Here is a 14,510-nt window from a genome sequence, read left to right as displayed (position 1 = left end):
AATAATCTTCAATTGAATATTTAAAATTATTACAAGTGGATAATGTTTTATGTGTTAAATTACTGTGGGCCCCATAATTTAAAATATTTTTAATATTATACAATTATTTAAAAATTATCTGATTTTTAGCTAAAAACTTAAAAAGTCGTAAGTTAAATAATGATTTAATACATTAAAAGGTAAAATTAAAATATAGTTTAAACATTAAAGATCTTTTAAATTAGAAATAAAATAATTTGTTTAAAAATTTTATATCTGTTAAGATTAATATTAAAATTAAAATTTTTAAAATAATTTTTTAAATTTTGTTTAACATTAGAATTAGAATAAAAAGTTTTTCAAAATTGTAAAAAAAAATTATACGATAAAAATATCATATCTAAAACACTTTATAATACTAAAAATCCTATCACGTTCAGTATGTACGTGGAAACAACAAATTTGAAACACCAATGTGTGTTTAAAATAACATAAAATAAATAATAAAACTTACAATTTGAAACAAATTAATAACAACAGATGGAATATATACGTTATTAAAATGAAACAAATTAGATTAAATTGTTTATCATGGTGTCGTCATCGATCTCGAGTCGGTGTTGAGTTAATTTGTAACACCAACTCAATCGAATACATTATTAATATATACAACTAATTGAGGTAATAAAGTGTACATAATAAAATTAAAACATATAAAAATATCAAAATAAAATTTTAGTTGAGTGGCAAATTAAAGACTTTTGATGCAATTGGCATGAGTTTGAATCCCACCATATGCATATTTTTATTGTTTTTTTAAAGTGAAAAGATTAAAACACCTTCGAATAATATTACTTATTTTAATTACGAAAGGATATTCTTGTAATTTTCTAACCGACCAGATACCCAATTGACTCATGACACTAACTTAACCAGGAGTTTAAATAATAATATAGATTAGTTTAAACATTTTAAAACTGATTATAATATGTTTATAATATGATAAAAATAGATTTAGGATTTTAAATAATATAGGTAAAAGGAGTTTTATTTTCAATTAGAATTAAAATAGATATTTTAAATCATACAAAAAGTTAAAATAGTTAATTTAAAATATGATTAAAATAATTGTTTAATTCTTTTTAAGCATATGTATATTTATTCAATGCATACTGTTATTTTAAGAAAAACCATTTAAAAACTTTACAATCTTTTAAAAAGAAAGAAATTTATAATTTGTCTACAATTTATTAAAACTTTATAATGTTTCAAGATTTAAAATTATATAACATTTTTAAAGCTAATTATAACCTTTTAAAAATATATTAAATTTCATAAATAATAGTTGTTGTGGAGTTATGTCTTGCATTTTTGGACTAAACAGTGTGTGATTTCGCAACGAGGAAGTGTTTTTCGTCCCGATGACTCAATGCCACGTCACGACGTGGCGACGTGCACCTCAAGTTTTTCGACTTTTCTTCTCACATATAAACTCTGTTTTTAGTTGCCCATTAAACTCTGATTAACCTAGAGTTGTTGTAGTCATATGTGCTATGATTTTTAGCCTATAAATAGGCGTTTGTTGCTCTATGTTTTATAACATAGAAATATTTAGATTGAGAAAATTTTATTCTCTATTTCAAAGGTTTTTTCGTTTGGGGTTTCGAGTTTTTTATTAATTCTCTCTATCTTTTGTACTCTCTTTTATTATAGTGAAATCTCTTTTTACCCGTAATTTTTTGTCTTCTTTTGAGGATTTTTTTATGTAAAATTTGCATGTTCGGTCTTTTCAATTTTACTTTATTTATTTGTTCGTTGCATTACACGGGTTAATTCCTTACAGTTGTATTTTAAAATTTTCAATTAAATTAATTTAGAGAATAATTAGGCTAAAAGTAGGAGCCCTAAAACAAATAGGAATACTTTGGGTACTTATAATTAATGTTATTTTAAATATTTAGTTTAAATTTAATAATAGAAATTAAACTTTTAAAAACAGAATAAGATTAGTAACATACTTTGAAAAATTACAATTTTTAAACAATAGAATTAAACTATTTTTGAAAAATCTTTAAAAACAATGACTTTTTCTTTAGAAAATTGTTTTAAAGATTTATACACTATTCTTATAGTATTTAAAATTTTATAATCTACAGTATTAGAATACAATATTTTTACTGTATGTAAAATATTGTTTAAAAATTTAAAATATTTTTATGAAATAATATAAATTTTTTTTATAATATAATTTTAAAATTTTAAAATAATTTAATATACTTTAATTGATACATACAACTAACCCTTGCATTGCTCGAGTAAGAAAACTAGTATATCTACTATTATAACTAAACTTTACATATAAATATGTATTTTAATAACTTCAAACATTTATATTGTAATTTTTTTTCAAAAATCAAATATATTATATTAATAAAATAAGTTTATCTGTAAACATGTTTCTTGTAATATGGGCACATTTCATATATCACACAATTGACATGCATGAAAGATTGCTGTCTAATGCATGTGTTCATTTCATTATAGATTAAAAAAAAAATTAAAACACTAGGTTCATAGGTAAAAGTACTATGGATAACACTGAATTAAGAGTTAAATTATATTTTGGCTCTTTATTAAAATAATGGGCAAATTAGTTTTTGTACATTAAATTAAAGAATAAATCAGTCATTCTATTAAAAATTTCAATCAGACTACTATTAAAAACTGGTTCATGTACATCATCATAAGGTAAAAGTGGCACCATGTGTTACTGTCTAGTTATTCTATCAATCACACTAGTTTTTAACAATAGAAATGGATGAATTTTTAACAAAAATGATCATTTTGCTCTTTGGTCTAACGTACGAGGACTAATTTATCCATTTTTCTAGTAAAAGGAGCAAAATGCAATCTGACTCTTGGTATAAAGGTCTCCGTTATACTTTTACCTAAGTTTATATGATATAGATGATAGAGTAAAAGGTTTTTGATCTTGTAGATGTCATATAATGTGAAGATCATTCGTACTTTTGAGTTTTTACCGATGTCGTTTGAATTGGATTGGACCAATCGTTCGGATCAGTTGGACCAAAAATTGGTCGGGTTGTTAGTCGAAAGAGTGGCTTTCAATCAGTTAAACTAAGAATCAGTATGAACCAACTAAAAAATCGGTTGAATTGAAATTTTTAAATTTATTAAATTTTTAATAATTGTTTTCATCAGACTAATTAAACCTATGAGTCGGTGGCCTGATTGGTTCGACCACAGTTCCAGTTTAAAAAAGCATTGGTTTTGACCACCAATCTCTATAAAGCCTAAATCAATTAAAGGTATATTATACCTAAGGTAATTAAACTATTAGTAAGTTTATGTTTTGGTCTCAACTTCAAAAAGTTACAAAATAGTTACAGAATTATTCAAAATTTTTATTAAGTCACTAAACTATTCAGAAGTTTTATTTAAGTTCACTGGGTTGTTAAAGTTCTTTTAAGTTCGGTTAGTGAGCTCCAAGCGACGATTCAATGACTGGTACAATGGATCAATTGTTGGGAAATATGCCCATATTGCAGTAAACACCTAACTGTTTTCTATTTATTTGAACGATAAATAAATGAATAAAGGTAATTTCACATTTCACTATTATGTCTTTTGTATTTATGTCTTTTATATTTTGCATACATAGCGAAATTGTGACAAAAAAATATTAGTTCATTGATTGTCTAAGTTCAAACTGAAGATAAGTGACATTGTAAGAACGTTTACATTGCGAGAAAGACAACTTACTTCAGTAGATAATCTAAATGAGTCTTGGCTATCGGAGCAGTTGACTCCCCGAGTAGAAACATAGATATATTCATTGGTAGAATGATACATTGGACTAGACCCAAGATGAATTATTTCTGAATCCGATTGTGAAATAATTCACATGTGACATTCATAGTGTGATTTACTTAAATCCTGAGTTAGTCACTAACTATGCATATGCAACTCATGTGCTTTAATATAAGTAGAGGCTTATGCTCTAAAGATGATCGAGCCCATAACCAGTATGTTGGGTACATGACTTGTGTATGGCATGACTTTACTAGCAACAGTGAAATTCATAGCTCAATTAAAAATTAATGATATCCTCTCATTGGCATTGTGTGGATTGATAAATATGGAATGTGACCACGTGTTGTTTGTTCTCAAAAGAGCAATTTATCACAGTAATTTGTTAACAGTTATTATATTAATCATTAAGAAAACACAATGGTGACGATGAGATAAAATAGGATTGTATTGAGTGAACGGATTTAACTCAAAGGAATCAAGGATATCATCTAAGGGTAACACACACATGACAAGGTCATTAGACAAAACAGTTGGATGATTTGCTTTCGTAAAGAGTATTCAATAAGGAGTTTTCAATCATGATACTTCTTGTAGACTGACTCTATGATTAAGTAATTGTGAATTATCAAAACAATGCTTCTGGATATAATTGCAATAACTAGAGCCTAATTGTATATGTCTAATTGGTCCTTCCACTAGCTTAGCGAAAATTCGATTAGACTGCATTTGAATTAGAAGAAAATTCTACGACTTAGGAAATAATTTAATTGAGACGCTTTATTTGACGTGGAATTAAATTAGGTGGTCGTGTGAATTGTTCAACTAGAGAATTTGATTAAAGAATTTTCTTGAAAAATTAATTTTGATCAAGTAAAATTAAATTAATCAAATCAATTAAAATTAATATGATATTTGGAAGTTAATTTTCAAGTCAGACAATTGCTCCGATGGGTAATTGAACTTGAGATCGTAAATTGGGCTTGAGAGCTCAAAACCGAGACCAAAACCCAAAAACTGGTCAAACTGGGCCTGGTATGTGAAACTGGGCCGATGGTCCAATCGGTCAAGTCATCATTAACCCGGACCGAACCGACTCGGGATGTCGTAAGGGTGTCACACCTGCATAACTGGACATGGCAATGTCCCGGTGGCAGGTGGTGGTTGGTCGTTGGTGGTTGAGATATTTTTTTGATTTACAACTTGACCCAAAAGTTTAGAGAAATTACAAAATTACCTCACCGATAATTTTTGTGAAAAATTTTCTGATTCGAAGAGAGCCCACACTCGGCAAATGTGAGCTTGAGGATAGTGGAAAAGACTACTCATTCGCAGTGCTCATCCTAAACGAATCGAAAAGGTACAATTTTGATTAAGTGTTTATTACTTTAGATATTACAACCAAGATCTTATTTTGGAAAAAAATTTAAAACTATGGTTTTCCCTAAATTTATTTTTCGTTGCGTTTTCCAAACCCGTTTTTCCAACATCAGTACCCATCGGCAAGTAGGAGAATGTACCTTAGATCCAAGTTGATTTAACGATCAGTTTAGAAGATCAAAGAATAAAGATATTTGGAATTTGGTTAATAAATTCATGACATTCAAAGTTGTTTCATGAAAAAAAAACTGAATTGTAAAAGAGAAAGGGAAGAGAAGCTTTTAATTAGTGCAAGTAGTGCGAATGAAAAAGGCCATATAACAATAATTTTAATAGCTAAGCGACTTAAATGAAAATATTTAAATAGTTTAATGACTATTTTGTAATTTTTAAAAGTTACATAACCAAAACATAAACTTACTAATATTTGAGTAACCTTAAGAACAATTTACCCATCAATTAATCAAACACTCACTAATCTTTTTTTCTTTTTTAGAAACTCAAGTTACCAAAATCTTCTCTCTAACTTTAATATGTATCAATCGATGTAGGAAGGTTGAATTAATAAATTGGTCTCTAAATTATATCTCAAAATTTAAATTAGTCCTTAAAGTTTTTTTTTTTTGTGTGTGTTCAGAAGCACTGTAAATTATCAATTTTATTTAATTTTATCCCAAAATGATGTCAACCAAACATATTGTTATAATATTAACTATTATCAATCTACTGACCCGCTAGCCCGTCGGGTCTTGACCCGCGCTCTATATGAGTTTGAACATGCGTAGTATAGGTGAACCAAAAATGAGGATGCGTAATACGTAATATGGGTTCGCCTACACATGGTGCGAATCCACTTTAAGTATACATGTGTTAACCCTAAAGTAAGGTATATATCATCATGTATAGAGACTTACCTAACATGTCACATCTATAAAACATTGACCGTATCATATAAATATATAGAATTAATCATCTAAGGAGAAAAAGAAAACTCAACATATAAAAATATATTTTCATTAGATATCATTCACCTTTTCGTTAAAGTAATATAAAATTAATAGTTTAAACTTTAAAATGTAATTCTAAGTTTGAGATATAATTTGTGGACCACTTTACTCATAAAAACTATGTAAAAAGAGCAAAAGCAAACCACCACTCCAAAACACCGTTGTTTTCATAATTTTGCTAGTAAAGGCAATAACTATGATATACACATTTTTTTGTGCTCTGCTTCATACCTCAATACGCATTATTATGTCGGCATCAATTTTTTGACCGGAAATATTGTTGCTGGACCTATTCCTCTAGGTTATTTTAATATTTCTATAGTTGGATTATTATCTAAATTAGTGATAAATTAATTTAATTAATAATTTTAATCATTTTATGATTTATTTTAACAAAGAAAAAGAAAATTTTCACTTATTTTAAAGTGGTTCTATTTTTTACAAGAGTTGTTTTTTGAATTATCTTATTAAAAATTCTGATCATATCTGCTATTTTAGACATAATGCGTAGAACTACTCATAGGTTCTCCTCAACTCATAAATAATAGGACAATGCGCTTCAGCGCACTTGAACCCATAGTCGAGCTAAAACTCAATCAACACAAATTTTTTTTTTACTTATCTTCCTAGTTTCAAATTTAAATTTATACTAATTATTTTTATTTATATTTACTATTATAATACATGTGTAATAAATAAGGTTTTTCCTCGTACTATTACACTAACAATCAACCTTTAATAATTGTATAAAATTAGGTTTTTTTGACTTTTAAATTTTGATAAGTAAAAGTACACGTGAAAAAGAAGAAGAAGAAGAAGAAAGTGTTGCATGAATAATAATATAATAGCTCAAAATCTTAAATATAACTGGCCTCTAAATTATACTGCTATTTTCGTTTAAGTACTTAAAAGTTTTTTTTTTTGGTTAAAAGTATTATGTAAACTAATCAATTTCATTTAGAACACAATACCAACCGATAAGAATATAACATGCAAACATATTCTTAGTGAATTCCATATACTTTTATGTAAAATGAAACGAATCTAATAATTTAATTATCACTTCTGATTAAAAACTTTAAGTATCTACATAAAAAAGCGATATAGTTTGGAGTAAAGGTGTTCGTGGGCCGAGTTATGTCAAGTTTGGGCTGGGCCTAAGCATGATATTAACATACTTTATGTTTGTTTAAACTCGGCTTGGCTCGAAATATGAGCTAACCCAAGCCCATTTTAAACTCACCCATATTATTTTTTAAAAAATAAAATATATATTTATATTTTTTTTAATTTTTAATTTAATAATTATATATTTTTATTTATTAAAATTTTATATATAGTAATTTTAATATTTTTGAATGTTTACATTATATACTACTATAAATTTATTTTGTGTTATAAATTACATAATATATAAAAATAATATAATATAAAACATGACGAGCTTAAAAAAAAGGACCAGACCAAACCTTGAATGTTTAAGCCCAATGCTGACCAATATTTTAAATAGTCCTAATTTTTATTTGCATAAACCCATTTTTCGGGCTTAATATTTTTATTCAAACCCTTCCAAATTTCACACGCATCTTCAAGCTTAGACAGATAACTCAAAAGCAAATTTATAATTAGACTTTATTTTAACATATGATATTTCAAATTAATAAAGAGTGTAATAGCTCAAGTTAATTAATTATCTCAAATATATTAAGTAACAATCTTATTGAAAATGGACATCTTAATTCATCTTATAAATTTAGTTTTCTAGAATATTTTATTTTTGGGGTTAGCTCTCTCAATACTATTTTTCATTTTAAAACTCAATTCAAACAACATCAATCTTTTTTATAACTTATTTCTACATTGATAAAATATATAAACTTCAAATGTGTTTAATTGAATAATAAATTTTTAACTTGATTTAATTTTTAAAAATCCATTATCATCGATGCTAAGATAATATTGTTTGAATAAAAAATAAATATAGTTATTTTTTAAAATGCACACAATTAAATGAAAAATTTAATGAATATAATCAATCTAAAACTAAAGTTTTGAAAATAGTAATTACACTAAATTAAAATTAAAATATTATATTTTACATATAATTAAATTAAAAACATATAAAAACCAAATATCTTGGATATAAATTCACTATCACCCTTACATTAGGTTACACGTGTTAATCTGAGATACCAGGAACAGAAAGTTACATCATTTGTCTAGTACTCAATTTTGTTGGGTTAAGCCAATGAGACAAACGGCTCAAGCAAAGCCATAAAAGCCAGATTACCGGCAAAGGTTGGTGAGTGACCGATGTTTCCCGGTTACTAATAACCTTTAAAATAAGTAATTAAAACCCTAATATCAAGGCAATACATATAATATTCTCTTTTAATAAAAAACAGGCAAATGTTTTTTTTTTCATTTCCACCAACCCCAACTAACCCCTCAAAAGAAAAATCATGATCATAATACTATGACATCCAACGCTACAGTTTTGTCTTCTCAAACTTTAATCTCAGCCGTCAGATCCTGGTTTTACTTTCACCAGATTGATCTAATTATGAATTTCATCCTTCACTTTACGATATTTACTTTAATTTGTTAGAATATGGTATTATTGGTAAACACATGAATTTGAATTATTGATTTTAAAAAATAATTCTTATATATAAATTGTTGAATTGTTAATTTTAGTGGGGACAAATCTAAAAATATTTTTAAGGAGTAAAAATTTAATTATAAATTTGAGAGATTAAAACATAATTTTGTAATTTATTACTTTATAATTTTATAATTTTATATTTTTAAAGGACTAAAATTTTTAGAGGCTAAAGAACAAATTTATTTATTATTTAAAATGGACTAAATAGATAGTTTCTCATTTTTCTGGGAGGAGCCAAGCCAACTTCCTGTCACTTAAGTTCACCCTGTACATAATGTTGAACTATTGAATTCAATGTTGTAAGAATTGGATTGATGACAAAAAAAAAATTAGACTATTGGTTATCCATTCAATCGTTTGAATCAATGGTTGAATCATTATAAAGTTAAAATTCAAAAAATATAAAAATTCATAAATATGAAAGAAAAGTAAAAAAAAAAATTTATAAATTATAACAACAAAATTAAATATTTAATTAACTTAAATTCAATTCAAATGGTCTTTAACCAGTTTTTTATCCAGTTTTTCATCGGTTCACTTGGTTTTGCACTAGTTCAATTCTCTTTTGATTTTATGATATTGATCGAACTGATTAGACCATCAATTTTTAATCTAATTGATCAATTCAATCTAGTTCTGACAATCATGGTTGAATTTGAAGTCATCAGTTTAAGCATAAAGTTTAACAAATTTACCGAATTGAATTAAATTCACAGTTTTTTCACTTTTTTATAAAGTAAGAGGGTTAAATTGTAACAAATTAAAGTATACTGGATAAATTATCAAATTTCATAAAAGTAGAGGGATGTAATTAGACCCACCAGATTCCAACCCCCAACTCACCCATTTTCTCTATAAATAGCCGCGTCCCAGGCCTAAATTCGTTGTGCCGTTGAGTTCCGCTTCTCTAGAGGTCTGGTCTACTCAACACTCTCTCCTCCCTCTTAGCAACCAAAGACTCAGATCCGCTCGGATTTCTTTGTCCCAGGTTGCCTATTCTGCCCTTATAATTTTCATTTTATTGCTTTGCTCCTTTCATTTTTGCTCGGAGATTTTCGCCTTGTTCTTCGTAGCAGCGAAAAGAAACTGAGCGTTCGTCTTTGTTCGGAGTTAAATTTGACTGAAATGCTTACAGATCTGAACGAATTTATGTTTGTTTTCGAGTTTTTAGCTATAAAAAATTTAAAGATATGAGATTCTGAGTGTCTGACTAATGGATTATTAATGGAATCTTACTGGAAAATTGTTAATTTTGTTTGGAGGAAACGCTTTGAACTGAACGTGAAGTAATTATTGATGGTTAATAAAACTTTGATTGAATTTAATTTTTTAACTTGAAAAGGATTTCAGTTTTGAGTAGGATCTACTGGATCTTTCAAATTGAGTATAAAATTTGTAAATTCTGATGTGATTTTTTGTACTTTGATTTAGATGTGTGCGTCCGTCATGTCTGCTGGCTTAAAAACTACTTAAACTTTTTACCTGCAACTGCGTAATTGTAAAGGCTGTGATCTAAAGATCCGGCTTTCGGATCTTGGAAAGAATTGAAGACAAACGGAAAGGATAATTTGCTGATTTGTTTCAGATAATTAGAAATCACTTCGAAAATATAAAAATATCAAATTGCAATCGGATCCATGATATGGAGAAGTATACGATCCCTAAATTCTAGATTCTGAATTCTGATCTTACATTGTTGTGACGTCAAAGTAATCTGTGCTTTTCTGTGCTTTTTGTTCTCATCCTCCTAAAGAACATGATCTTCCAAGAAAGCTTTAAGTTATTGTGGTTTATCCTGATTCTCCTGCAGTTGAACCGTTCTAGAAAAGCATGAACAATTTCTGTCGTTATTGAGATTCTTTTTATTTTATTGTTTTATCCTCTAGTCTTTTCCCATCAGCATATTCCTATTTGTTAGCCTTACTAATTCAGATTCCTTTTATGAAGTTATTGCTCAGATTTTGGATTAATATCCCTTTTGGTGTTTTTGCAATGTGCAGAACTAGAATGGAGACCTTTCTATTCACATCAGAGTCCGTAAACGAGGGACACCCTGACAAGCTTTGCGACCAGGTCTCTGATGCTGTTCTCGATGCCTGCCTTGCCCAGGACCCTGACAGCAAGGTTGCCTGTGAAACATGCACCAAGACTAACATGGTCATGGTCTTTGGAGAGATTACCACCAAAGCCAACGTAGACTATGAGAAGATTGTTCGTGATACATGCCGCTCCATTGGATTTGTTTCTGATGATGTTGGTCTTGATGCTGACAATTGCAAGGTCTTGGTTAACATTGAGCAGCAGAGCCCTGATATTGCCCAAGGTGTCCACGGACACTTTACAAAGCGTCCAGAAGAGATTGGAGCCGGTGACCAGGGTCATATGTTTGGTTATGCCACTGATGAAACCCCTGAATTCATGCCTCTTAGCCATGTCCTTGCAACTAAGCTCGGTGCACGTCTTACTGATGTTAGGAAGAATGGCACCTGCCCCTGGCTAAGGCCTGATGGTAAAACCCAGGTCACTGTTGAGTACTACAATGACAATGGTGCCATGGTTCCAGTTCGTGTGCACACTGTCCTCATCTCCACCCAACATGATGAGACTGTTACAAACGATGAAATCGCTGCTGACCTCAAGGAGCATGTCATCAAGCCTGTCATCCCTGAGAAGTACCTTGATGAGAAGACAATCTTCCACCTTAACCCATCTGGCCGCTTTGTAATTGGTGGTCCTCACGGTGATGCAGGTCTCACCGGACGTAAGATCATTATTGACACTTATGGTGGCTGGGGAGCCCACGGTGGTGGTGCTTTCTCTGGAAAGGACCCAACCAAGGTGGACAGGAGTGGTGCTTACATTGTTAGGCAGGCTGCCAAGAGCATTGTAGCAAATGGACTTGCCCGCAGATGCATCGTACAAGTCTCCTATGCTATTGGTGTGCCTGAGCCCTTATCTGTCTTTGTGGACAGTTACGGAACCGGAAAGATTCCGGACAAGGAAATACTCCAAATCGTGAAGGAGAACTTTGACTTTAGGCCTGGTATGATCACCATCAACCTGGACCTCAAGAGAGGTGGCAATAGTCGGTTCTTGAAGACAGCTGCTTACGGACACTTTGGAAGGGACGACCCAGACTTCACCTGGGAAGCTGTGAAGCCCCTCAAGTGGGACAAGCCCCAATCTTAAGTTCAGCTCTGCTGCCTGTCTCAGTGCCTGCTTATTCATAGTACTGAATAATATTGCCTTGCTGCTCACCTATACTCTCTATTTTCATCCCCAGAATGCTTCTAATCTCATTCATATAGTGCCCTATTCATTATCCTTTTTTCTTTTTTCTCCCTTGATTTTTTTTTTTTTTTTGGTTATTCTGAGTTTGTGTCCTGTATCAGTGTCGTATTGCAAAAATGTATGAGAATTTTGCTATAATATAGTAATGGCACTTGAAGTAACAAGCTCTACCCTTATGATTGTAATGTGTAATGCTGCGAATGTAGTAATGTTTTGCCATCGGCCCATTGCATTTATGAAAAAACTGAGGGCGAAAAACATTCAACATCAGAACAATAACAATTAAACAAAAATAGGAGTTAAATTGCTTCGCTTCTAACATAATTCACTATTATAATTAAACATAGAGTTGTTATTAAAACTTGAGTTCTGAATCAAATTTTGATTCAGATTTTATGCTCTCTAGTGTTTGATACTCGATCCCTCCCATGATTCTTCACCTGGTATTGAGTTTTGTCAAAAAGGCGAGTTAAAAAAAACATCGATTAAGTTGGTGAAATTTTAAAAAAGAAATCTTTTAGTTTTAAAAACATAAAAAACTAAAAATTATAAATGTTGTTTAACTATATTTTTATTAATAAAATAAATTAAAGCTACGCATTTCAATATATTAAAAAATTCCTACTTCATACATAGTTCTCTTTCCTTTATTTTCCTTCCACATATAGCTTCTTCAACTTTACTTATTTTTTGTTTTCAGTTTTGCAAATAATAATAATAATAATAATAATAATAATAATAATATTTAAAAATATTTTTCACGAGTGCCATGAAATTCAAATATTTATAGAGCCCATCACTTAATAGCTAAAAATTCATTAATAAATAAAAACATAGTAATTTTTAACCCATAAAATTGTGTTGGGCAATCATAATGCAACGTGTTTAGAGAAGAAGGCATATAGGGCCGAAGCTTTTCCACCCTCGCTTCACCACACTTGTGGCTTTCTGTTTTGTGGCTCTAGTTGCTTCATTGCTTCAGACTCCGTGCACGTGCCCTATTATATTCTTTTTGGGTATAATCACTATAAATTCTGTTTGAATTCGGTACCCATATTTTTACAAAAATTGCAAAGTTAATTCATGTAATTTAATTTAATTATATTTAATTTTTATATCTTTTAAAATTTTAAAGTTTTAATCCGATAACTGTTAAATTTGTTAAGTTAGGCTATTTTCAAAATCTAATGCGGCCAACATATTATCATATATGTAATGATATATCAACTAGAAAACACAAAACATAAGTTTTTTCTTTTTCTTTTTTTTTTTTATTTTTGGGGTAAAAACGAAAATTCTCTCTTCAAAATAGAAACCGACAAAATTGTTATTTTAAAAAAATATATATTCTCTTTATTTTTCGACAGAGTAACAATATCTTCAAATTATGTAAATAGCTTTACCGATATCATTTATTTAGAAAGAGAAGGTAAACCCCTTGTTGAATTGTAGAGGTCTATTTCAAATAGAAAGACATCCTAGTCCAACAAGGAGAGAGAGGGGGGATAATAGTGTGTATTTTCCCTCATATATATTATGATGGGGATTTGGGTTTTTCATTGTATTGGACTCAAGTATATGTGTTTTTTTGAAATTTTAACTCAACATTTTATAATTTAATCCAACCCAATGCATATTTTTCTATTTTCCAAAATAAACATTAATTTTTCGATTAAATAATTTTTCATCCCAATTTTACCCTTGGTAAAATTATGACGATTTTACCCCTAGTAAAATTTCCAAGAAAATATATTCAATATTTCACAACTCAACTTGTTCACTATGATCACATGGTTTATTTTTCATTTTCGGGCTTTAAAACTACTCAAAAACATAAACTCATTCTTCTAGTCATTTCTAAGTAATTCATGTACATTTGCAAATGAATTATTTCTTATTTTCGTTTTTATTTCCATTTCTATTTTTGAGAAAACCACTCTCATTTTCAAATGATTCCATTTCTCCATTTCGAAGAAAACTATAATCATTTTTGAATATTTCCCAGTTCTCTATTTCTATTCATTTTGTTCATTTTTTATTCAACACACAATTTATTTATGGTTTCAACAAGCTAGCGGAGTGACCGATTGCACATATGTAATTAGGGCTCAAATGATTTATAATTATGTTCCGAATTTTCGTCTTTTAATTATAAACTCATTTAGTCACAAAGTCATTTCACTATAGTATCATGACTGAGCTCCTCCTAACAACATACCATTACGAAAGCATCTACTCAATGCTCGTCCAATGACCTTGTCATAAGTGTGTTACCCTTATAGGATATCCTTGATCTCTTTGAGATAATATTTGTTCTCCTAATATGATCATATTTTATCTCATGGTAACCATTACAT

At 29.2% G+C, this 14,510-nt stretch overlaps 1 protein-coding gene across 1 annotated transcript; it reads left to right on the top strand.

The window, feature by feature from the left end:
- The first annotated feature begins 9,717 nt into the window (after nucleotides 1-9,717).
- Nucleotides 9,718-12,317, top strand: LOC108479327 (S-adenosylmethionine synthase 1-like). Its single transcript, XM_017781865.2, has 2 exons — nucleotides 9,718-9,850; nucleotides 10,863-12,317. The coding sequence occupies exon 2, from the start codon at nucleotides 10,870-10,872 to the stop codon at nucleotides 12,049-12,051; it is 1,182 nt and encodes a 393-aa protein (XP_017637354.1). The 5' UTR covers nucleotides 9,718-9,850; nucleotides 10,863-10,869; the 3' UTR covers nucleotides 12,052-12,317.
- The last annotated feature ends 2,193 nt before the right edge of the window (nucleotides 12,318-14,510 follow it).

Source organism: Gossypium arboreum, chromosome 12 (genome assembly GCF_025698485.1).
Source record: "Gossypium arboreum isolate Shixiya-1 chromosome 12, ASM2569848v2, whole genome shotgun sequence".
In the NCBI taxonomy this organism is placed as follows: domain Eukaryota; kingdom Viridiplantae; phylum Streptophyta; class Magnoliopsida; order Malvales; family Malvaceae; genus Gossypium; species Gossypium arboreum.
This window is presented reverse-complemented; position numbering and strand designations above follow the sequence as displayed.

Excerpts from the sequence above, each read along its gene's own strand:
- LOC108479327 (XM_017781865.2), top strand. The coding sequence starts at position 10,870 with ATGGAGACCTTTCTATTCACATCAGAGTCCGTAAACGAGGGACACCCT.